We start from the raw sequence: 25099 nt of genomic DNA on the forward strand, positions 1-25099 counted from the left end.
GTCTAAAATCATTGTAGCATATAGCCTGAAGCACAATATCACAATCGCCTATGCATTATCATTAGGGGTCAGAGCAGCGCAGCTTGGATCGCCTGCTTGGACCCCATAGTGTTTGTTTTCACCTATTTTTATACGGTCTATGGTTTTCACTCGGAGGCTGGCGTGGAAAAGCCCGTATGTCACTGGTGAAAGCAGCAATGGCGGCGTGGACTGCTCATTTAAAATTGATGCGGGGCACAACATCGACTATAATCGATACATTGGCAAACGAATACGGTGAAGTGCCCAAGGCAGTCCAGCTGAAAGGCTACAGCAACTGGGTCCAGGGTTACATGCACGATATTCTCGGTAAGTCTTGTTGACGAATTTTGCATCCAATTAGGCTAGCTAACCAACGTAGCGAGCTTGCTACTAACATTAGTTGTCGGCAGCGAGCTTGTTATTTCAACATAACGTCTTGGACGATATTATCTATGAATAATGTTTCCAGGTTGTTACACACTACATTTGTAAGTTACATCTCTGATGATTTTGTTCTTATTCTGCTGTTGTTCTGGGCTGTCAGTGTCATCCCAAACGCCGGTAGCAGCAAAAAAAAAAAAAAAAAAAAAAAAAACCCATCACTGTACTGACAGTTACCATAGTAGCATCATCCACTCCCTAGGCTGGATAACTGATAGCGTTTGATAGATTGACAGCCAACTGACGTTGCGAAAGGTAGGTATGCTTTATTCTAACAACCTCTGCTTGTCGGTTCCGCTCAGAAAGAAAAAAAATTCGCTTCATTGTGTTCATTAATAACCGGTCATTATTCATAACCGAGTTAACGTTAGTTCCTGAACTTTATTGTTGCTAACGACATAGCTAACGTTAACTACTTATGCACAACTAACGCTATTAACTAGATTATTTAGCTAGAAGGCTAAATAATCTATAGCTAATTCATTAGTCATGAGCTAATATGGCGCTAATAATTTATTAGCTTGTAATGTGGCATTACTAAATTTCTGCATGTACCTTTTCTGCATACGAAACAGATTATTTCGTAATAGATGCTTTGTTGATTTTTTATGTTTTATCTTATACACGAACTGAAAAAGCCATGCCCTGGCGATGGGGAATATGCGTACGAAGGTGCAATAATTCAGATGAATTACGAGGTGCTGGCTCACTGTGGTCATTAGATCCCATTGAACTTTTCAATAGTGAATGGGTGTTGTTAACCCCTAAATTCCAACAGAAACTGGCTCCCTCCATTCGGTCATCTGACCATTTGACCTACCTGCCAACAAAGCTGTAAACATTCTTACAGTATCTTATTCCAGTGGAACTGTACACTCACTGAGCACTTTATTAGGTAGACCTGTACGCCACTTGCTAATGCAAATGTGAGGATGGGGAATAAATGTGATCTAACTGACTTTGATTGTTGGAATCTGAGTATCTCAGAAACTGCTGATCTCCTGGGATTTTCATGCACAACAGTCTCTTGAGTTTGCAGAGAATTGTGCGAAAAACTGAAAACATCCAGGAAGCAACAGTTCTGCGGGCAAAAACGTGTTGTTAATGAGAGAAGTCAGAGGAGAAGGGCCAGACTGGTCGAAGCTGACAGGAAGGTGACAGTTATGCAAATAAACACACATTACAACATTGGTATGCAGAATAGCATCTCTGAACACACAACATGTAAAACCTCTAAGTGGATAGTCTACAGCAGAAGAAGACCAATCTAAAGTCTTAAAAAAGGTCTTAATACCTAATAAAGTGCTCACTGAGTGCTCACTAGCATTAGGATAAAAATAGCATTGTATGTAAAGGCTAGATGGCAGTTAAGATGCATCTTTAACAATCTTGAATGAGCAAATGAGGGACGTTGCCTGAGAAAAGATGGAGGAGGGTTCACTCGACAGTAAGCATCATGGGGTGTCTATATGAGAGAGAACTGCTGCCATAGATTCTATGATTGATGCATATTATGAATTTTCATGAAAGGTGTGTAGCTAATTGCAATACAACAGACGTTTTGTACTGTAGTGTGTAGTGTACCAGAATCTCCAGTCACCTACCGAAAAACCTGGAAAAGATAGAGTGGAGAGACGGAAGGAGTTGAGAATCTGGTTAGTCTGCAGAATCTATAATCGAGCCCTGGCCACAGTGTGTCATATGTGAGTTGACCTGTTTGTTTGTTTCTGCCTGTCCTCCTCAAGCAGAGCAGGGGCTAGGTTGAGCTCCCCGACCCGTCGGAGGATGGACAGCTTCTTCAGGGCTGCAGTGTGTGAGCTGGACAAGCTGCTCGACGATTTTGAGCAAAACGAAGGTATCGGAAAAAAAGTGTGTCTGGGGAACCCTGTCTGGGAATTACTGAGGGCATATATGAACATACAGGAAATTCTCCATGAAAATTCCCCTTACTGATCATAAAATGGAACTTCATTTAAATTCAAACTTTCAATAAATATCACTTCATATTTTATAAATATCTATGTGCTTAGGCTTTGTTTTTCTGTGTAGATCATGATTTTTTGTATATAAACACACATACACACAGTAGCAGTGTAGCAAATTCTATTATATTTAGTTTGCAATTTATTATGGAGGCCTTATTCTGTGCATTTGGTGTGCCTTGGATATGCATGTTGTTGATATTCTGAGAGGGCAGTTTTCCAGGGCAGGTTTTCCCTCCGGTCCCTGTGAGAGGAAATGTAGGAAAAGTGCCGAGCCCAGCGTAAGCAGCTTTCCGTTCCACATTTCCCGTCTATTTTTAGTGCCCTGTGTTTCTCTTTCGGGTTCTAGAGGAGCCCGGGTGTGCCGCAGCTGGGGTGATGTCCTGTTCCCCCGCCTCCTCGGACCCTCCCGGACGCCATTTTGTCCCACTCAGTCCGCTTGATGTCTTTCCACCCTCTGCTGGTGCACTTGAGACTGTCGGTGTAGCTTTGATGAATGGGTCAGAGGCCCCCGGTCCTCCCCAGAGGGGGGTGAAGGAAGCTGTTCTCCAAAATGGCGGTTCCCTGAACCACGCTAGTGGCGGGGTGCCTGACCTCGCTGAAGAGGCCGGAGGCAGAAACACTGAAGAAGAAGAAGAAGAAGAAGAAGAAGACCTTGAGCTGGGCTGTGGTGCACAGTTAGACCTCCAGGGGGCGCCATTGCCAGACGCCATTGCCATTCTCTCCTCTGGTCTCCCCAGAGACCCTCCTGCATCTGTGGTTGATCCTGCAGAGATGGATGAGGCAGGGGTAATGGATAATGATGGCATCCGTTTGGCAGCAGAAGCCGTCCCCCCTGTATTTCAGGTGCAGAGGACGTTTTCAGTAGACGATGCGGTGAGCCATTTAACCTGTAGAGGGCCTGTCTCTGACCCCTATAGGGGAATAGCCAAGTCACTTTCTGGGACGCTTCCTTGGGTGGTATCCTTGTCCCACGTCAGCACGGCCCCTGAGAGCCCAAAAGAGGCTCGACCCCGCCCTCGCACCGTAGGCCCAAAGCCCCTTCCAGACGTCCCAGAAGGCTTCCTACTGGAGAGATCGTCCGTCACGGACCTAGAGCTGGACGCCTTCCTGAAGGAGCAGTGCGAGAGAGAGGGGCGGGCCTCAGAGAAACATGCAGATGAGGGCTTCTCCGAAATGAACGGGGACCAGGAGGGAGGCCCTGTCCCGGCGGAGGGGGACGAGGGTCCGGAGAGCAGAGAGGCTGGGGGCTCTGGCAGACATGGCGGTTTCGATACAGAGCCTTCGCCGACAGCGACGGACGATGAAGACTCCTACTTCTCCTCTCCGTCTCTGGACCCGAGCCCATGTGAGGTGCTTCTGGCCGGCAGGGCTGTCCGTGAGGAGACGTTAGAAGGTCCCCCTCCGTCCCTTGACCCTGGTGATGGCCGCTGCCATAATTTCGGAACGATGAGGCCCAAACAGCTGTGGTTTGAGTGCCAGAGTCCCAGGACCCTGGAGGCCAGGGAAAGGAGTGAGAAAACACACGCTCCGCCCACTGGAGAACTCTCAGCCAATCACATCCATGCTCCTCCCCCAGCCCATGAAGACATCCCTACCCTGCCGGTGATTGGCTCTGGCCATACTCACCAGAAGACCTATGAGAACAGCTCTGGTTGTGACGATCTCTCTGAAGCCCCACCCTGCTCCTTACCCTCCCCTTCCCACTCCCACTGCACCCCAGACGAGTCAGCCTGTCCGGGCAGGGAACGGAGGGGCCGGCGCAGTTTGGGGGTGAAGCAGCCCTCCTGGGTGCCCGACTCGCAGGCTCCCAGCTGCATGCACTGCCTGCAACGCTTCACCTTCACCAGGAGGAGGCACCACTGCAGGGCGTGCGGCAAGGTGAGTGTGTGTGTGGCCCACAGGACGCCGTTCTGGCTCAAATTCACCAAACTGTCTGACGTCCCTGTCATACTGCATTCAGCCTTAGTGTTCAGAGCCTCAGGACTCCATTCCGGCTCCAGATGCACTTAGGCCTGGTACATATTCTACGCAAGGAGCCCAAACGCCAACACAGACATTAGGATATACACAAGTTCTTTGCTTACATACCATATGTGTGTTTTTCCATCTTATTTTAGCCCTCTCAGAGGTTATATACTGCTAATACATAAGGTGGCAGCCTGGACTATTTATCATTTAAAACTAGCTGAAATTATTTGTTTGTAGTTGCTTGTTGAACAGTATTTACATTTAGGTCCTCTACCTGAAACGTGTGGAAGGGCACCACACCTTTGCGTTGCATTATATAATTTGGACTGAGCATTTTGCTGCACAAGCTCCTTGCATGGAGTATGTAACAGGCTCAAGGGGCGTCCAGCTCGATGCGTCGGACGCCGCTGTCACTCTGACTGAGCCTACAGTCAGCCTTCGAGCTCAGGGCTTGTCCTTGCCTTTGAGTGACAGGTTACATCAGCAGTGCCTCATTTCCCCTTTACCAACCGCATAGCCTTGTCATTCTGGAGGAAGCTGAGACAGTGTTTCACGTCTTAGCTTAGTGTCTGCTTCAGAATCACGGGCAAGCCGAAGGAAAAGACACTGATTCTCGGCCAAAGCATATGATGAATCAATGGGTGAATCGATGCTGAGTCTATTAGTAAATAAAATGTATTATCTCATTCTCTCGCATCAGTTTCCAAGAAAGAGCATCTAAAAACTAGCGTATGGATGACATAATTCATGTGTATTATTACTGTGCCTGTCTGTAAGTGTACAGGAGTCATTATTTACCCATAAAGAGCTGCAGTTGGAAATGGTTTTATGGGGGAAAGTACAGTATTGTAAAGTTAATTGGCATAGACCGTAAAACCCACAGTGCGGCCATTTGCTTGACGTGCAAATCTAACTGCACCCTTTGCTGCTCATTGGCTCCTGATTCGTCCTGATTTGGGATCACCAAAGTTTGCCTGCCTTGCCAGCTGTCCCCAGGTTATATTTTAATTCGGTCTTTACTGGCTGATTATGGGTCTATTTCAGGGAGCCTGCGGCCTCGTATGTCGTGAAGCCACACCGCTTTCATGACCTAAAACTTGCCCATATTGTCCTCCTGGAGCTACTTCTACCGTAGGGCTGATAGGTAAAAATAGACTGACTAAGCAGGAGGTATTTTTAGCCGCTCCAAATGTCTGCACAGACTGCAGCTCTGAGTAGCAGTGCCGTAGTCTCAGCGCTCGTGGCCAATAACCGAGGGGGAACGCAAAATGACCAGACGTCTGCCGCGTTCTTCCTGGTTATTGGCAGGTGAGTGCTGGGTGTGTGAGTCAGCCTTATCTAATGGGCTGTGGGCCTGTTTTGGTGCACAGGTGAGCATGTACAGGTGTGTTGTGTGTGTATAGAGCATGTGGTCATGTGATCTTCCTGCAGGTGTACTGTGCCATATGCTGCAGCAGGAAGTGCCGTCTGAAGTACCTGGAGAGGGATGCAAGGGTGTGCCTGACCTGCTACCGAGTCATTCACAGAGGTGAGAGGTCATCTGTCTTTATGATGTGATTCAGATGAGAGGTGGTCTGTCTTTATGTCATTCGGATGAGAGGTGCTCTGTATTTATGATGTCATTCAGATCAGAGGTGGTCTGTCTTTATGATGTCATTCAGATGAGAGGTCATCTGTCTTGATGATGTGATTCAGATAAGAGGTGGTCTGTCTTTATGCAGTCATTCACAAAGGTGAGGGGTTATCTGTGCTTATGAAGTCTTACAGAGGTGAGAGGTCATCTGTCTGTCTTCTGTTTTTATTGAGTGAAATAACAGACCCTGGAAAAATGTGAAATGATTTTCACTTTGTAGATGACATTAAACTTTGAAAACACAAACTACAGATTTCCTGGGAACGTTCAACGAACCATGTTGCTAACTAAAATATACATTCATGTGAACTGACTTTTTTTTGTAATATTGAAAATGGATGATTCACTGCAAATGAAGTATCTGGCCCATGTCTGGTTTTGTTTTTGAATCAGTGAGATGTCTGTGTTTAGCTGACGCATGCGGTTTAGTTTTTATGATTCATACAGTCTCTGTATGTCCATATCTCAGCTGCAGGTCTGGGAAGCGATGCCTATACTGTGTCGATATCTTCTCAGATCCGACTCCGGTTTCCTCTATGACTCACAGTAGCGGTGGTCATACAGTATGATGGGGAAGCCGCATTAGAAATAAACCACTGACACTGTAATCTCACTGTGATTTATACATTACACACACGTTCCGAGAGTCAGGACGTCACTTTGAGTAACACGTTTGAGGAGGGGCGATTCTGCAAGAGTAATGGAAAAAATGTTCAGAACCCAATAAAGATTCTGTCGGACTTGGTGTTGGGAAAAATACAAGATGGATGAAATGGGTTCTTTGAAAGTCAAGGTCAGATTGCAGAGGGGGGAGGAATGAACATGCACTCTACCCTGTGCCATCTCACAACCCCCCCTCCCCCCCCCTCCAGTCTGTTGCCAGGCAACAGAACAGGACAGCAGTACAGTACCACTTACTATAGAGTAAGGGTCCAAATCGCAGGCAGGCTGGTTTCTCTTGGACAAACATCTAACCAGATAAAAAAAATAAAATAAAATAAAATGCAAAAAATCTGAGCAGGCCTGAGCCTTTATCTGAAGCTGCTTCAGACTGTCCCGGGTATGATGTGTTAGCTTCAGTCGTAGCCTGGGTTACAGTTTGCTTACAGTTTTTCCTGTGTGTGGTTTAATATTACATTCAATTTATTTTATTTTTGTACGACACTTTTATCCAAAGTGACATACAAAACCGTGCACGTCAATGTCATAAAACTGAACACGTCAGATAAAGTACAATTCATATATGTGTGAGGCCATGAACGTATGTCCAGTACACAAGGTAGATCGGCCATGTCTGTAACTACCATACCAGGACAACTACAACTTCAGGAACTACAATACAGGGACAAATACCAATTCAAAAGTCCTCGATTAATGTACAAAATATAAGGGGTTAAAGACTAATGACAATTAGGGGACTCCTGCCTGATCTGATATAGGTCAGGTTTAGACTATGCCTGATCTGATATGGGCCAGGTTTAGACTATGCTCGATATGATATGGGTCAGGTTTAGACTAGGCCTGATCTGATATGGGCCAGGTTTAGACTATGCTCGATCTGATATTGGCCAGGTTTAGACTAAGGGTCATGTTTAGACTATGCCTGGTTTGATATGGGCCAGGTTTAGACTATGCCTGGTTTGATATGGGCCAGGTTTAGACTATGCCTGGTTTGATATGGGTCATGTTTAGACTATGCCTGGTTTGATATGGGCCAGGTTTAGACTATGCCTGGTTTGATATGGGTCATATTTAGACTATGCCTGGTTTGATATGGGTCCAGTTTAGACTATGCCTGGTTTGATATGGGCCAGGTTTAGACTATGCCTGGTTTGATATGAGTCCAGTTTAGACTATGCCTGGTTTGATATGGTCATGTTTAGACTATGCCTGGTTTGATATGGGTCCAGTTTAGACTATGCCTGGTTTGATATGGGCCAGGTTTAGACTATGCCTGGTTTGATATGGGTCATGTTTAGACTATGCCTGGTTTGATATGGGTCCAGTTTAGACTATGCCTGGTTTGATATGGGTCCAGTTTAGACTATGCCTGGTTTGATATGGGCCAGGTTTAGACTATGTCTGGTTTGATATGGGTCATGTTTAGACTATGCCTGGTTTGATATGGGCCAGGTTTAGACTATGCCTGGTTTGATATAGGTCCAGTTTAGACTATGCCTGGTTTGATGGGGGTCCGTGGCAGCTGTAGCCTGTGTGTTTACTTACAGTGGTGTCTCTGGGCCCTGTCTTTGTGGTGTGGGGTAAGAAAAGCTCTCCAGACTTCTGTCTGTCAGAGGAACACTCTGCTTCCACACAAGGCATGCTGGGAAGGCTCTGTCTGGCTCAAAGTGTCCCGGAGCCGTCTGTGGTACCGACGGGGGCCTGTGAGTCATCCCTCGGCTCCGAGGTCATCCGGGGTCAGGAGTAACCCCTGTCTGTGCACTCTGAGAATTATATTACATCAGATTTGAGTTTCTGTCCATTAAATATAGCCCAAAACGGAAGCTTCCTTTCAGCTCAACACCCGACACAGAGAAAAGTAGCACCCATTAAAATCTCAGCTTCACCTCTCTGTCTGAAGACCTGTCACTGGGAGGCGTGGAGCGGCGACACCAAATATCGCTTTTCCGAAACCGCAAGAGATATTCTCACAAGGTCACTGTCTGCCTGCTTCCTCTTCTTCTTCTTCAGTTTTTTTTGTCCTGGGGAGAACCTTGTCAACCTTGTTGTAGTCTAGGCCAGGACAGGGCTTGTTTTAAGGGAACCCCCCTGCTCCCACTCCCTACCCCCCTCTATCTCAGAGTCCCCTCTGTGGTTGCTGAAACAATTGTGGAACTTGTTGTCCTGTTGCAAATGGAAAGACTGTTCTCTGCCCCTCTAAGTCTGTTTGTGGAGGACATCGGTCTATACAGTATGTGCTTGTGTTTGTAGAGGTTACATATGCTCCTTGCTTCTGTAAACACAGGTGTTTTGTAACCCTACCCAGGAGACGGTGCTGGTTTGGGCTGGTTGAGTGTAACTCTAGTGGAAATCAATGGAGGGCAGTGCTGTGCCTCTGTGCTGAGGTCTGGAGAGGAGCTGTCCGTAGAAACACAGTGATTTCATCATCCCTCCTCATGGCCCTGTTTTCTTCCTTTCTGTAACCAGATAAAGGGTGTGGGGGTGTGTGTATCGATGTGTGTGTGGGAGTGTGCTTGCGCATGTGCACGTTTGTGTTTGGGTGTGTGTCTGTGTGTGTGTTTGTGTATATTGGTATATCTCTGTGTGTGTATATGTGTGTAGCTGTGTGTTTGTGTATATATATGTGTGTTTGTGTATATGTGTGTATGTCTGTGTATATATCTGTGTGTGTATATATGTGTGTGTGTGTGTGTGTGTGTATGTATGTGTGTGTGTATGTGTACATATATATGTGTGTGTGTATATATATATGTGTATACAGTGTATATATATATATATATGTGTGTGTGTGTGTATGTGGGTGCGTGTGTGTGTGTGTATATATATATATGTGTGTGTGTGTGTGTGTGTGTGTATGTGTATATATATATATATATATATGTGTGTGTGTGTGTGTGTATGTATGTGGGTGCGTGTGTGTGTGTGTATATATATATATATATATATATGTGTGTGTGTGTGTATGTGTGTATGTGTGTGTGTGTATGTGTGTGTGTGTGTGTGTATGTGTGTATATGTGTGTGTGTGTGTGTGTGTGTGTGTATGCGTGTGTGTGTGTGTGTGTGTTTGAGAGAGAGAGAGAGTCGGAGCGTTTGTGGGGCAGCTCAGCAGCAGCAGCAGTAAGTCTCTGGGCTCAGAGCTGGTCGTCACTCTGGAGAAACAGGAGCTTTTTCCCATTTCGGGATCCGCTGAGGGAGCTCCAATCCTATATGACAGGCTTCCTCCTGCCTCCATACTCTTTCTCGACCCTCTCCTTCTGCCTCTGCCTCTCTCTCTCCCTTTCTGTCTCCCCCTCTCCTCTCGTTCTGTTATTCTCCCTGGCGCGCTCTCTCTCTCATTAGTATGGGCAGGCCAGCTACTTTGTCTCTCTGCTCTTGCACTGAAAGCACAGCTGCTAGGACTCTGCTTCTGAGCGGACCGCTGCTGGATGAGGGGGAGCTCGGGGAAGGTAAGACCCAGGAATGGGACACGGAGGCTTGGCCGGATGCTTGTGCATAGCGTAGTCAGGTAGAGACTTTTATAATGTGTGCGTATAACGGTCAGCATTGTTTGCGTTGAAACCTGAACATTGGAGAGAGATACCGATTGCGGTCAGATTTTTGTTGATTCGTTGCTTGGGGACCCAGATACTTGTGGTGCTGTCTCTTGTTGTCTCTCTCTCGTTCTCTCGTTCTCTCATTCTCTACTCTCTGCCTCTCTCGCTCCCTCTCCTCCCTCTGAGAAATTGCCTATGGGTGTGGCAGGGTCTACAAATTTCACAGCGTCAGAATAAAGTGTTCTACTGTATGAACACACATTAGTTTGTTGTTTAAATTCAGCTTCTCATAGCATTAGAGATGGCATGCCATGCTGGTCTGTCACTAGATCACTTTTGCCATTATTCATTTGTTTTGGACAAGCTCCCTTATCCAAGGGTGATACTTTTAACACACTCCCTGGTCCCAGCATGACTTGCACAGCTGTCAATTTTTACAATTATTCTTTTGCTTTAAACACACTCCCTTATCTGAGGATGATGCTTTTCACACGCTCCCTTAACCAAGGGTGCTTCTTCCAACACATTTATTATCCAATAGTTATACTTTTAACATGTTCTTTTAACCAAGGGTGACTTGCATAGCTAACACATTATCCATTCATTTGCTTAAAAGGTAATTACACTCTAGATCACTTTTTTTGTAAACGTGTTCGTATGCTGAGTTTACAGTGAAACATTATCATCCATGTAATTATTTTATCATTTATTCAATATAATTTTTGCCAAAAATACTTGTCCTGTGAAGTTTGAAAAAATGCTTTCTGCAGTCCACTCTGGCTCCGCCCCAGTTGTGATGTCAGAGTACCCTGTTCAGGGTAGTCATATAGATATCGATCAGATATCCAGTCGGAAAAGTGTTGACGCCCACAAATTTGTCGGTTTAGTTTTGTCGGTTAATTTTCAAAGTCATAAAACCAGCTGTTACCGATCAATACTGCACAGATCACTGCCGGCATCTGATTGGTTTGAGAATACTTTATGCAAATGAGCACACCTGCTCTACCTACCCCATAACTCATTTTTACAAAATTGTGTAGAAGGCGTAGAAGGCGGAGCCAGGCTGAAATTCGGGCAGATCGCCTTGTTCAAGACTAAAACTGGGCCATGGACCTCTCGTGGAGATTCAAGGCCTGGTCACACGGCTGCCTGTAGCCCCTGTGGGTTTGTGTTTGAACAGGTCACATGGTGCAGTGTGGTGACAGGGTGAGCTGTGGTCACTTCCTGTTTTCAGGCAGTGATGGCCAGATACATGTACTTGTAATGTGTGTAGTTCCTATGTATTATGGGTTGCTTGTCTGTTTTATTTATTTTTTATTTTATAGCAAGGTGCATTTCAGTGTAATTTTTGTCCATCCTATGGAAAGCTCTAGAATGGTAGCCATGATCAGTTTGGGTCCTTCGGTTTTGGTGATTGCCTTGGCTGTGGTACCCTTAGTTTAGCGAACACCCTTAAGGGTACAGTAGATAAGATTTTTGTGTTAAAACATTGTTACACGACCATTGTAAATCCCTTCCTATCATTGAAAAAGGCTCACTGACATATTGACTCACCCTCTGCCTGTGTTTATAGTCCTTAAATTTGGGTTTCGAAATATGTAGTCGATGGACCGACACACTGTACCAAAACATTGTATAACTGCACACTAATTCAAGCTCATTGGTTGAAAATTGTCTCTAATTGCCACAGCCAAGAGGGGGGTCGGCGTTTCAACATCAGGGCGTTTACAGAGAAGGGGGAGGGATAAATAGTGTGGTGGTTTGAGGGTGTTTTGTTGCTGCGATTCCTCTCTTGACCGTTAGAAGTCCAAAATGACCTATTGTACCTTTTGGCATGCTCTCTCTCTGTCACTGGCACGCGGCACTTCAGTCACTGTGTGTTCCTTCACTGTGTGTTCTGTCACTGTGTGTTCTGTCACTGTGTGTTCTGTCTCTGTGTGTTCTGTCACTGTGTGTTCTGTCTCTGTGTGTTCTGTCACTGTGTGTTCAGTCACTGTGTGTTCAGTCACTGTGTGTTCTGTCACTGTGTGTTCCTTCACTGTGTGTTCTGTCACTGTGTGTTCTGTCTCTGTGTGTTCTGTCCTGTGTGTTCTGTCCTGTGTGTTCTGTCCTGTGTGTTCTGTCTCTGTGTGTTCTGTCTCTGTGTGTTCTGTCTCTGTGTGTTCTGTCACTGTGTGTTCTGTCACTGTGTGTTCTGTCTCTGTGTGTTCTGTCTCTGTGTGTTCTGTCCTGTGGCTCTCTGGGTGACTGGAGCACACCCATATGAGCAGCCATGGGAATCCCCCTGAGTACCTGAACATAGACATGAACATAGGCCTAATTCACGACAAACATTGTTTAATGAATGTTGATAAGTAAAATTCTGTATTGTTTCCGTAAAGAAAATCAAATGTGTTTTTCAATTAATACTGACACTGAAATGTATTTTGTCTTTAAAATGGACTAACTTTTCCTTTGCGGTGTTGAAGGCATGATGCGCTATTACCCAGCATGCCTTGCACCCATATGTATGAAAGGCTAGCTGTGAGGTTGTGGGGTCCAGCCCTGGTTGGGTTGTGTTCGGGGCGTGGTCCAGGCTCCCTCCCTCTCTCTTCTGTGCAGCGACAGGCCAAGACGAGGCACACATCGATAACGAAACGCGATACCGTCAGGGGCTAAGGCAACAAGGCGAGCGGGGCAATTTTTAGCCTCTGTTCCGGGCGCGCTGGTTTTACTTTCCAGTGTTACTGCTGAAATCTGTGACTCACCCTGGATTCATTACATATTGAGTTATAATACCTCGCAAGTCCTGCAATTATATTAATAACCCCCAATTAATACATTCTGTACATGCGGAGTGACAGTACCTCCCCCAGTCCTACATTCAGACTCAAAATATCTCTCTCATGCATCAATTATTAACTATCATATTAAATATCAAGACTGTCGTAATTTTATCGCCACCCAGTCCTGCCTGGATTATATATTGTTAGACAACCACCCCTGTTCTTGTATTAAGTATATAAAAGAACCAGTATGCATTATGTGTTACTTATTACTTTATAATTATCCTAGCCCTGGAGTGGAATGTTCTCAAATTTCTAAGCCAGTGTTCTAGAACTCCAGTGCTTTCAATTGCCAGCAGTGATTGTTACATCACCATTAGAATGTTCAGTTAAGAACGTTCTAATCCCATAGCGCTACATTAATTACATTTGGTGTTATAGTATTAAGTACAGTGCAAGTGTGGTATGAAGTGCATATTGAGTTTTAATAGCCCCCATGCTCTCAATCATATTTCAGTTATTTTAGTGCTGCAGTTCTGTATTTAGAAATACTGCCCTCTGGCTGCGGGTGTGGGTGCCTGCACTGTTACTCTTGCCCTGTGTTTTATTATACAGTGACTACTTTATTAGGCTTGGTTTTTTTTACTTATCGGTATTCTGCTGCTGTAGCCCATCCACCAAAGTTTGACATGTGTTCAGAGAGGATTTTCTGCATACCACTGTTGTAGTTACTTGAGTTACTTCCTATCAGCTTGGATCAGTCTGCCCATTCTCTCACCTCTCTCATTGGCAAGGTATTCTCACTCACATAACTGCCACTCACTGGATATTTTATTGTTTTTCGCATCGTTGTCTGCAAACTCTAGTGACTGATGTGCGCGAACATCCCATGAGATCAGCAGTTTCTGAGATACTTAAATCACCCTGTCTGGCAGCAACAATCATTCCACAGTCAAAGTGACTTAAATCACATTTCTTCCCCATTCTCATGTTTGGTCTGAACAACAACTGAACCTCCTGACCACGTCTGCATGCTTATATGCATCGAGTTGCTGCCACATGATTGGCTGATTAGATGTTTGTATTAATAAGCTGGTGTACAGGTCTACCTAATGCAGTGGTGGAAGGAGTGGTGACCCTGTCCCCCTCTCTCTCTCCCCTGGCCTCAGAGAGGACGATGAGCCCCAGGGGTCCCAGCCCAAACCCCAGCATCCCGTCTGAGTACTGCTCCACCGTCCCGCCCCTGCAGCAAGACCACACCTCCGGGACCCTCGCCTCGGCCCCGCCCACCGTCATGGTGCCCGTCTCAGTGCTCAAACACCCCGGCAACGACGGTACGCTTCTCCCTGAGTGCCCTGCGCTTGTTCAGAGTGTGCTGTGTTTAATAGTGTGGAGTGTACTATGAAGTATGCTCACAGTGTGGAATAACGTTTACTCAAGAGTGTACAATAAAGTTTGCTCAGGTTGTAGAATAAAGTATACTCAGTGGGCTTTGTGTTTAGCATAGTATAGTATAGTATGGTTGAAGTATATAATAAAGTATACTCAGTAGGCTTTGTGTTTAGCATAGTATAGTATAGTATAGTATGGTTGAAGTATAGAATAAAGTATACTCAGTAGGCTTTGTGTTTTGTTTAGTATAGTAGTGTTGAAGTATAGAATAGAGTATACTCAGTGGGCTGTGTGCTTAGTATAGTATTAGTGTGGAATAGGGCTGTGGCTCCCAAAAGATTTCAGCCTGTGGGCTGGCAATTCCGAACCTCACTCTCAGGGACCACCACATATTTTATCACCAACAACATCCTGCACTTCATTATGACTTACTGTAACTGCTGAGGGCCGGCAGCCATGCTGATAGGGACCAGACGTGGGTCAGATACGTAATTGCTTTGGATTCAAATACTTTTCTTTGCTCGACTGTGCTTGCCTGGTGCAATTGAGCCGACCAGAAGGCAGGGTTTGCCCTTTTTGAGTATTTCATGGGTTCCACTAAACACAAAACAAGCTCAGTGTAAAGCATAGAAAATTATTTGAATCGAAAAAACAATTTGATATTTGACCCAGGTCTGCTTGGGATCAGCATCTGTCCACAGACCGGTGTTGAGGAATCATGGGAATAGAGTACAGTAGTAGGTTTAGCGGTGAGGTAATGAGTCAGCACTTCCTGTTTGAGACCTGTTGTGTGCCGTCCCTCAGCGTTTCCTCGAGAGCAGCGGCAGGTGTGGTTCGCTGATGGACTCCTGCCAAACGGCCAGGTCGCCGACACCACCAGACTCGCCTCGGGGGGCAAGAGGAGCGCCGCCGAGCCCAGCTCTGTCACAGCAGAGCCCCCGGTGGTGAGAGCAGGAACTGCACTTCTGTTTTACCAGCACAGGCATGGAAGCTGATGTAGAGATCAGATCTGGAGTCAGATCCATTTCAATTCAGAAGAAATTAACTGAAATTAAATGAATTACCTGAAAAATCCCAATAGAGCATTATAGGATATATTCAGGCCATGAAATTAATTTCACTTAGTATTCCTATGTTGACTGAATCTGAATGGATTTGAGCCAAACCCTGATAATGTACCTTTCTAATCCAGTCTAATTAGTTGTGATGCCAACAAATAAAAAAATGTGTCTTTGGCTCTGTATATAACTTGGTTACAGAGACATATAAAACAGGTATCAACAATTTATTACCTTACAGCATAATCACACAAAAAGAGATTAATTTCACAAATTTAAAAAACAAGAGCTACAAGCCTCGGGTCACGTCCCCTTCATCGTGAATGACATCATCGGGGTCGTGTCCAGCGCTGACCTCGTCTCTCCTCTCTCACAGGCACAGGAAACGCTGGGGGCCCAGGCGAAGGACCCACAGGGAGACAGACCCTCGGGGGGCCCCGCAGAGGCTCCGGGGGGCCAGGGGGTGGTAGACGAGCGGCCCCCGGCGTCTGGCCCCTGGGACTACAGCCTGCTGGCTAGAGTGGCTGGCTGTGTTGAGAGGAGCAGCAGCCTTCTGCCTGAGGAAGAGGAGGGTCTGCCCCCCCTGCTCTTCATCACTGAGGAGGAACAAGGAGGAGGTGAAGAGGAGGAGGGGGGAGGAGGGGATTGTGGGTAGAGAAGAAATGTGGCGAGAGAAGAGACTGGGTTTGCTGGGGTGTGAGCATGTGTGTGTGCATCTGTGTTTATGTATCTGTCTATGTATCTGTCTGTGTGTGTGTGTGTGTATGTGTGTGTGTGTGTGTTTGTTTGTGAGTTAAATCCTGTTAATGTGTGTAATCTTCACAGATGTGCAGGTTCAAGTGCGCCCCTCCCCCAGCCAGATACTGCGACTCCTGGAAGAAGGGGGGCCACGGCCTTTGACCTTTGTACTCAACGCCAACCTGCTGGTCAACGTAAAGCTGGTCACCTGTGAGTTCACCTCTCTAGTCCAGTCCAGTCCAGTTCAGTCCAGTCCATGGATACAACAACAGTTTCCTACACCAATGGCTGACTGACATTTCTCTTTTCCCTTTTGACTTCCTGTCAGACTGTGACAAGAAGTGCTGGTGCTTCAGCTCCAATGGGCTGCGAGGGGTGGGGCAGCAGGAGCTAGTTTTAATGCTCCAGAGGCTACCAGGAGAGGGCGCTGTCCCCAGAGACATCTTCAGCCTCTACATCAGGGTTTACCAGGACGCCCAGCGAGGTGAGAAATCCGCACATCTCTGTTAGCCCTTTAGATCACAGATATGTGATTAGAACGTTCTTAACTGAACATTCTAATGCTGATGTCACAATCACTACTGGTAATGGAAAGCAATGGAGTTCTAGAACACTGACCTAGAATTTTGCAGAAAGCATTCTGAAAAAACAAAGTGTCAATCCCCACTCTGCAGCCCCGCCGGAGTTCAGAGTTTGTGTTGTTTCTCCTCAGGGAGGTTTGTGGAGGACTTGGGCAGCGTGACACTGGAGGGCAGCTTCCTGGGCAGCGGGGAGCATGGAGGATTCCTGTTCTTCTGCCCTAACCATCAGCCCCTGGGGGGCCTCTCTGTGCCCCCGCCCCCTTTCCTGTGTGGACTGCTCATCCACAGACTGGAGGTCCCCTGGGCAAAAGTGTTCCCCCTGCGGCTGCAGCTCCGACTGGGGGCCGAGTACAGCGGTGAGCCCCCCTCCCAGCTCTGTTCCCCAAATTCCCCCAAAACTCCCACCTCTCCAACAAATAAGAAATAGATTGAAGAAGCCTAGCTTATGACATTACATTACTCATAGGTATTTAGCAGGGTTTCCTATCCAGAGCATAAGTGCTAAGACAGAGCTGGTGCAAAAGCAGGGTCTCTGTGCATAGTAACCATTAATGGTACGCTATTGTTATTATTACCACTCCAACGACCATCTTTGTTTTACTAGGAGGTCCCACCAGACCTATAAATCATCCTATGCAACTGGCAGCTAGTCAAGATAAGGCGAGCACAGAGCAATGGGAATAACTATTCCTGACTGTTGTGGCTGAATCTGAGCACATTTTGAGAGCATTAGCTAACACGTCAGAGCCAAGTGCCCTTGAATGTGATTTTGTCCACAGGCTTGCTCTAGTTTATTTTTTATTGGCTGGCACCATTTTGGAAGGCCAGTGCTTTTACAGTGCCAGTCTGTGGTCACACTCTGACCTGACCGGATGTTTGACCTTTGACCCCTGACATCCCACAGTCTACCCCAGCCCGGTGGTGAGCGTGAGGTCCCGCAAGGCTGTGTACAGGGAGACGGGACACACCATCATGAACCTGCTCTCCGTGAGTGTCTCTCCTCTGTCCCAGAGTACCCCACAGGGGACGTCAAACCAAAAATATCTCCACATTCCTACTCAGACTCTTTGAGCTCATTTCACTCGCTTATTTTATCCTTTCCTGTCTCCTCGGTCCTTGACTGACCCAGAAATGTATCAAGGTCCACCATCTTTAAGGACATTCCTACCCGTTAAATGCTTGAGCTAAGAGGTTCCTGAATTATTTTTTTGGATTGCATGAGGTATAAATGATCGACCTGTGCATCCACCTCTCCCCATCAGTTACAGGTGTGGCTTCAAAACTGAGCAAGGACATTCAATTTTCATAGTTTCCTCGATTCCTCCACCTTTGCATCCTTTCCTTGCTTCTTTTCCTTGCCTTTTTTGTTTGGTGGAGCTGAAGAACTAAGAGAGGATGTGAGAAAAAGATGCAAAGAGGTAAAAATAAGCGACTGGAAAGAGCCCTGTATGAATACAAACTTGGACCCATGCTCTTCAGAGATCAGAGGGTTTACTCCTGGTGTTTGCTTTAGAACTACACTCAGGGGTTAGGGGTGATAAAGGACCTGGTGATGGCACGGCACTCCTAAATGCATGACTAGGCCCTGGTGTAACCTAGTCTGTAACGTGGAGTGCTCTGATAGGCTGCTGCGGTCAGGTGCTTATAAGGTTGTTGTCAGGTGTCTAAGGGCTGGGTTAACAGCCAGTCTCCTTCCACAGGACCTCAGGAACTTCCAGTACAGCTTGGCCATGGTGGAGGGGCTGCAGGTACACATGGAGATGGGGAACAGCTACATTCTCATTCCCAAAGCCAGATTTACCCAGGTGGGTGTTACCGAGACTGAGTACTCTATCTGAACCTGCCCTAGACCCTCTGGAATGCACTTGTAAGTCGCTTTGGATTAAAAGCGTCTGCCAAATGACTAAAATGTAAATGTAAATGGAATTGTGTGGGTCTCTCTAGGCCTGTTGGTGTCTCTCCTTGCTCGGTCTCTCCCTTTTTTCAATATTTGATGACTTACTACATCAGCACCACTTGATGTATAACTAACAAACGTCTAAGACTAGTAGATATTTTGGTTAAGAACAGTGAGAAACAAAGTTGAAGTCAAGTGGATAATTTATTTAAAAATTATACAATGCCAACCAAATAGATGGTAAGTTAGAAAGTTTCCAATCAATATGAAACTTTATGTTCTTCAGAATGTATAATAGGCCTACATATGTATAAAAGTCTGTCTGTGTGTGCATGTGTGTGTGCTTGTGCGTTTGTGTGCTTTTGCACTTGTTATTTGTTATTCCAGTTATTATATGATACATATTGTCCGATTAAAAAATACAACAGTAAACAAAAATACAAGGATAGTCCATGGCTAACTAAGGGATTGCAAAATGCTTGTAAAAAGAAAAATACATTATACAGACAATTCATAAAATATAGAAATATAGAGACTGAAAATAAATATTAAAAATATAAAAATAAGTTAACTAATATTATGAGAACATGTAAGAAAGATTATTATAATAAATTATTGGATTATAATAAGAGCAACATTAAAGGTTTATGGAGTGTATTGAATAGTATAATTCGAAATGGATTTAGAGGTTCTAGTTACCCATCACACTTTGTCGAAAATGATAAGACTTTAAAAAATATGGAGGATGTTGTTAATGGTTTTAATAAATTCTTTGTCAATGTGGGACCGGAATTATCAAACCAAATCAATTTAGAGTCAAGTGAAGGTTTTGATGGCTATAACTATGATAAAAATCCAAGTTCAATGTTTCTTAAAGCAGTAGAAGAAAAAGAAGTAGTGGACGTTGTAAGCAATTTCAAGAACAAAAGGTCAACTGACTGTAATGAAATGGATATGACAATAGTCAAGAAAGTCATATGATGGAATCTCAAAACCATTAACACACATCTGCAACTTGTCCTTCCAAGCTGGCAAATTCCCAAGTGAAATGAAAGTAGCTAAAGTCATACCGTTATATAAAACTGGTGATAAACACAGCTTTACAAATTACAGGCCTGTCTCATTGCTTTCACAGTTTTCAAAAATTTTAGAAAAGGTATTCAGTGTAAGGCTAGACGCATTTATTGATAAACACGAGCTGTTGACTGAGAGCCAATATGGTTTCAGACAAAATAGAAGTACATCTTTAGCACTAATTGAATTATTGGAAGAGATCACTAATTGTATAGATACCAAAAAATATGCTATAGGAATATTTATTGACTTAAAAAAGGCCTTTGATACTATAAATCATGATATATTATTAGATAAATTGGAAAGGTATGGTATTAGAGGGGTAGCGCTGAACTGGATAAGAAGCTATTTGTTGGGCAGGCAGCAATTTGTAAAGTTGGGTGAGTGTAAGTCAACACTTATGGACATCAAGTGTGGGGTTCCTCAGGGTTCCATTTTAGGACCCAAACTGTTTATTATTTATATAAATGACATCTGCAAAGTTTCAGACATTCTTAAATTTGTTTTATTTGCTGACGATACAAATATTTTCTGTTCTGGGGACAATTTGCAGCAGCTATTGAAGGTGATCACTTCAGAAATGAATAAACTAAAACGGTGGTTTGACAGGAACAAACTGTCATTAAATTTGAATAAAACAAAGATAATGTTTTTTGGTCATCGTAAAATTGAAACAGAGGCAACAGTAATGATAGATAATATAAAAATAGAAAGAGTATATCAAATTAAATTTCTAGGTGTGATTCTAGACCACAAAATCAGCTGGAAACACCATATTTCATATATAAGAGCTAAACTGGCAAGAAATGTTGCTATACTGGGGAAAACAAGACACATTCTAAATCAAAGGGCTTTGTATATACTCTATTGTTCAATGATATTGCCATATCTAAGTTATTGTGTGGAGATTTGGGGTAACACATATAAAAGTATCTTACAACCACTGGTCATACTGCAAAAGAGAGCAATAAGGATTGTGAACAATGTTGGTTTCCAGGATCACACAAACTCTCTTTTTGTACAGCTAAATACATTGAAGTTTATGGATTTGGTCAGTTTCAAAACAGCTCAAATCATATTTAAAGCAAGAAATAATTTACTTCCGGGGAATATACAGAAGTTGTTTTTTGAGAGAGAGGGGGGTTATAATTTAAGAGGGGATTTTAAGTTAAAGCAACTTCCTATACATACCACTATGAGAAGTCAGTGGATTACAATCGGTGGGGTCAACCTATGGAATGGTTTGGATTTGGAACTCCAAAAGAGCACTAATATTGTACAATTTAAGAGGTTGTATAAAAACATCATTCTCAATGGTTATAGTGTGGAGGAAAGAGGATTGTTTTTAATTTAGTATTATATCTTTTTTTGTGAACAATACAGTGATCAGAGAGTCTTCACGCTTGTAACATACACCAACGTGGATGCGGGTTATATGTATGTGTATGTAAATATGTATGTACAGTATATGTATGTATATGTGATGTATGTATGTATGCATGAATGTATGTTGGCATGTGTGTACGTGTATGAATGTATGTATGTATGTATGTATGTATATATTAATATATGAGAATATTCAAATAGGTGTGTATATGTAGGTATAAATAAATTATATATAGCTATCATAATATATAGTAAGCATACAGCGCATTTGGAATTGATTATTGAAATTATGATTAATGAAATAAGGGGGTAGGAGTAAATAAGTCTTTACTTCTTCCTACTCCTTTTTGGACACAGGGGATGAGAAATGATCGCACTTTTATTTATTTTGTTTTTTTTATTTTTTATTTTTCATTAAATATAGTTTGTGGCCTTCATTATGTTTTATTTTGTTTTAATATATGTAAGTTCAAAATAAAGATTATCAAATCAAATCAAATCAAATTATTTGTGCTCCTGTGCTTGTGTCACGTTTCTCAGATGCTGAAAGTGGTGAACTCGTCCAATGAGCACGTGATTAGCGTGGGCGCCGGTTTCAGCCCGGAGGCCGACTCCCACCTGGTCTGCTTCCAGAACGAGGACGGGAACTACCAGACCCAGGCCAACAGCATGCTGGGAAGGACCCGGACCGGTGAGGCGTGAATATGTTACCCGCTAAATTCGAGCAGCACATATTGGCCTTCAGTAAAGAACCTTAACCAAACACACTTTGGTGCCACCAGCTTTCTCCTGTATACATATAGTATGTACATGTGGATTCATTCAAAATTTGTGAAGAGGAAAAAATAAAAATAAACTCAAAAGCAAATTTAGAATGAATCTTAGCAGTAGGAGACCTGAGTGTTTACGCCCGGTTGGTGTAAGAATGGGTCTAACCCCATCTCTTCTGTGACTAATCCACAAAATGGCTGCCAGAGTTAATGTCCTGTTTTGTGTGTCGCAGTGACGGGGGCCAGCTTCGTGGTGTTCAATGGTGCTCTGAAAGCCTCCTCGGGCTTCATCGCCAAGTCCAGCATTGTGGAAGGTACTGAACGCAGCGGAGCGGAAGTAGTGGGTCCGTGCAGTTCAGATTCGAATGTTTTCATGTATAAATACACGGGCTGATGGTTTGGATGTTTTTGTTTATAAATGGACAGACTATTGGTTTGGATGTTTTTGTGTATAAATACACGGACTGATGGTTTGGATGTTTTTGTTTATAAATGGACAGACTATTGGTTTGGATGTTTTTGTGTATAAATACACGGACTGATGGTTTGGATGTTTTTGTTTATAAATGGACAGACTATTGGTTTGGATGTTTTTGTGGATAAATAGACGGACTGATGGTTTGGATGTTTTTGTTTATAAATGGACAGACTATTGGTTTGGATGTTTTTGTTTAGAAATGGACAGACTGATGGTTTGGATGTTTTTGTTTATAAATGGACAGATGATTGGTTTGGATGTTTTTGTGGATAAATAGACGGACTGATGGTTCAGATCACGCCCGACACCATGGAAGGCTTGCGGCAGGCGCTCCGGGAACAGAGAGACTTCCAGATCCTGTGTGGGAGGACCGACTCCACAGAGACACGGGAGAACGTCAATGTGCGCTGGGTGGACCGCCCACTGCTCGCTAATGCTGGGTAAGGCAACCATGAGAAATCTAATCAAACTTACTACTCCTCACTTTTAGGAAAACTGTGAGGACAGCAAACCATACCACAAACTCTTTGCTCTCATATTGGGTTCAAAAAAAGAGTTTAATTAAAAGTGCTGCTTAGAACTGACCAGCCAATCATGTGTTTTCCTGGCAGAATGACCAGTCCTGTAGACGGCAGGTCACTGCAAGAGGCCCTCAGGCTCCGTATGGAGCAGAATGCAGAGTTCCAGAAGGACGGCAAGACCATCAAGTGCACTGAGGTGTGTGTGTATATGTGTGTAATGTGTGTAGTATGTGGGGTGTTTGTGTGTGTGTGTGTGTGTGTAGGGTTTCTAGTGTGTGTAATTTTGTGTGTGTGTGTGTAGTGTGTGTACTGTGTGTCATTTTGTGTGTGTGCGCACGTGTTTGCACGTGTGTGTATGTATGCATTTGTGTGTGTGTGTGTGTGTGTGTGTGTGTGTGTGTGTGTTTCTGTGTGTGTGTTTGTGGTTCTGCCTGTTGACCGCGTGCCTCTCTGTCCCCAGGTGTTCTACCTGCCGAAGGCCCCGGACTGCCCTGTCTCAGCTCCACCATCGCTGTTCTGCCGCTTACAGCAGGAGATCGCCACGGCAACCTGCGCTGCCCTATGCCCCAATCTCACCGCGCTGAAAGACCGGGGTATCAACTTCCTGGGCCTCCGCATCTCCTCTGACAACGACATGGTAACCAGGGGGACATGTCTGTCCTTCCCTCTGTCTGTGTCTGCTATGCCCGATTTAGCAGAGGTCCTCAATCAGAGACACTTTCTGTGCCAACTGTAATTCAGCAGAAATGTTACTTAAGATTATGGCCAGACAATGTACATTTCTCTTGTTCATGGAAGTATATATATGTGTGAGAGAGAGATGTGTGTGTGTATGAATGTATTTGTATGTGTGTGTGTCTGTGTGTGAGAGAGATAGATGTGTGTGTGTTTGTGTATGAATGTGTATTTGTATGTATGCCTGTGTGTGTCTGTGTGAGAGAGAGATGTGTGTATGTATTTGTGTGTGTGTGTGTGTGTGTGTGTGTGTGTGTGTGTGTTTGTGTGTATTTGTATGTGTGTGTGTGTGTGTGTGTGTGTGTATGTGTGTGTGTGTGTGTGTGTGTGTCTGCATCACTCCCTCCTCCTGCCCCTCAGGTGGAGTACCAGGCAGGCTCTGGGGGGCATGCCCTGCCCCAGAGCTACATGAACCATCTGGACGGCGCTTTGATCCCAATCATCCACGGCAGGACCTCCAGCATCCCGCCCCAGCCCTCTGACATGGAGCTGCTCTTCTACATCACCCAAACCGTCTGAGCCCCTGAGCACTGCCCCTCCTCAGGGGGCATAGGTCACCCCGCAGGGGGGCGGGCTGGAACCCCCCCAGGCAGTGACCGGTGGTCAACCTAGCCCCAACGGGACAGTTCCCTGCTCCCTCACACGCTGACCAAACACTGGTGCTTCACAGACAGTGCTCTGCGTACCCCTGCTCATCTTCACAGGAATGTGGTCGCTTAAACACTCGAGAGCGGTTGTGTGTTCATTGTTGAAAACGTGAGGAAGCTTAATCTTCCCGACACCTAATCCTAAAGGATAAGACAGAGTGAAAAATCGGAGACAGTTGTCAAGAAGAACTTTCCCCCTTACGCCGTTTCATGTGAAATTTCTGAAAGCATTTTGGTTGAAATGTACCCAGAGGTGTGTGTAAGCCACTCGCTTCCAATAGACACAAATTGAGCAGCGGTTTTGGGGGTTTTACTTCTTAAATTTGTAAAGCAAGTGCGGGTACATAAATACATGCGTAAATGTGCACTCTTAAAAACCCAAGGCTGTTGTAGCTAAGCTAGCCTGTGTACAGAGATGCTTCCCTCAGTTTTGATGCTGGGATCTGATCCTGAAATGTGATTTAGGCTCATCATCACCACATTTTAACAGCACAGTGGCAAGTCTTCAGAAAGTATACCAAATTAGAGATGTGTATATGTACTGTTCATTATTCAGGTAAAATACAGTATTATAATTAAAATTGAGATTATTATAATGTACTATTATGGTCGCTGTTTGTTTTCTTCTTCATGTCCAGTAGAGATGCCTTGACATGCTTGTCATTTCTGTCATCTATAGAAAATGTAAGCCTCAGAGGAATTGTATTGAGTTATTTGTAACAAGCTTAAAACCTATTTTTGAAACCATTCTGTCCATTAAAATAAATATTTTTGATATAATGTGCAGTCATTT

General features: G+C 44.5%; 1 protein-coding gene across 2 annotated transcripts; it reads left to right on the forward strand.

The window, feature by feature from the left end:
- The first annotated feature begins 198 nt into the window (after nucleotides 1-198).
- On the forward strand, nucleotides 199-25086 carry LOC133140518 (zinc finger FYVE domain-containing protein 16-like). 2 transcript variants are annotated; one of them, XM_061260519.1, is made up of 18 exons: nucleotides 199-348; nucleotides 2208-2317; nucleotides 2794-4325; nucleotides 5847-5943; nucleotides 14199-14363; nucleotides 15226-15365; nucleotides 15856-16096; nucleotides 16305-16427; nucleotides 16546-16701; nucleotides 16930-17154; nucleotides 17703-17785; nucleotides 18499-18603; nucleotides 21696-21846; nucleotides 22159-22239; nucleotides 22681-22843; nucleotides 23015-23120; nucleotides 23385-23561; nucleotides 24020-25086. In XM_061260519.1, the coding sequence occupies exons 2-18, from the start codon at nucleotides 2248-2250 to the stop codon at nucleotides 24176-24178; spliced, it is 3774 nt and encodes a 1257-aa protein (XP_061116503.1). In that variant the 5' UTR covers nucleotides 199-348; nucleotides 2208-2247; the 3' UTR covers nucleotides 24179-25086. The 2 variants fall into 2 exon arrangements, with proteins under 2 accessions (XP_061116503.1, XP_061116504.1); XM_061260520.1 differs by lacking the exons at nucleotides 199-348; nucleotides 2208-2317; nucleotides 2794-4325; nucleotides 5847-5943 and adding an exon at nucleotides 9847-10177.
- The last annotated feature ends 13 nt before the right edge of the window (nucleotides 25087-25099 follow it).

This window comes from Conger conger, chromosome 11 (genome assembly GCF_963514075.1).
Source record: "Conger conger chromosome 11, fConCon1.1, whole genome shotgun sequence".
In the NCBI taxonomy this organism is placed as follows: domain Eukaryota; kingdom Metazoa; phylum Chordata; class Actinopteri; order Anguilliformes; family Congridae; genus Conger; species Conger conger.

Excerpts from the sequence above, each read along its gene's own strand:
- LOC133140518 (XM_061260519.1), top strand. The coding sequence starts at position 2,248 with ATGGACAGCTTCTTCAGGGCTGCAGTGTGTGAGCTGGACAAGCTGCTC. Across the intron at positions 18,604-21,695 it reads CCAAAGCCAGATTTACCCAG|ATGCTGAAAGTGGTGAACTC; the intron begins GTGGGTGTTACC and ends CACGTTTCTCAG. Across the intron at positions 23,121-23,384 it reads AGACCATCAAGTGCACTGAG|GTGTTCTACCTGCCGAAGGC; the intron begins GTGTGTGTGTAT and ends CTCTGTCCCCAG.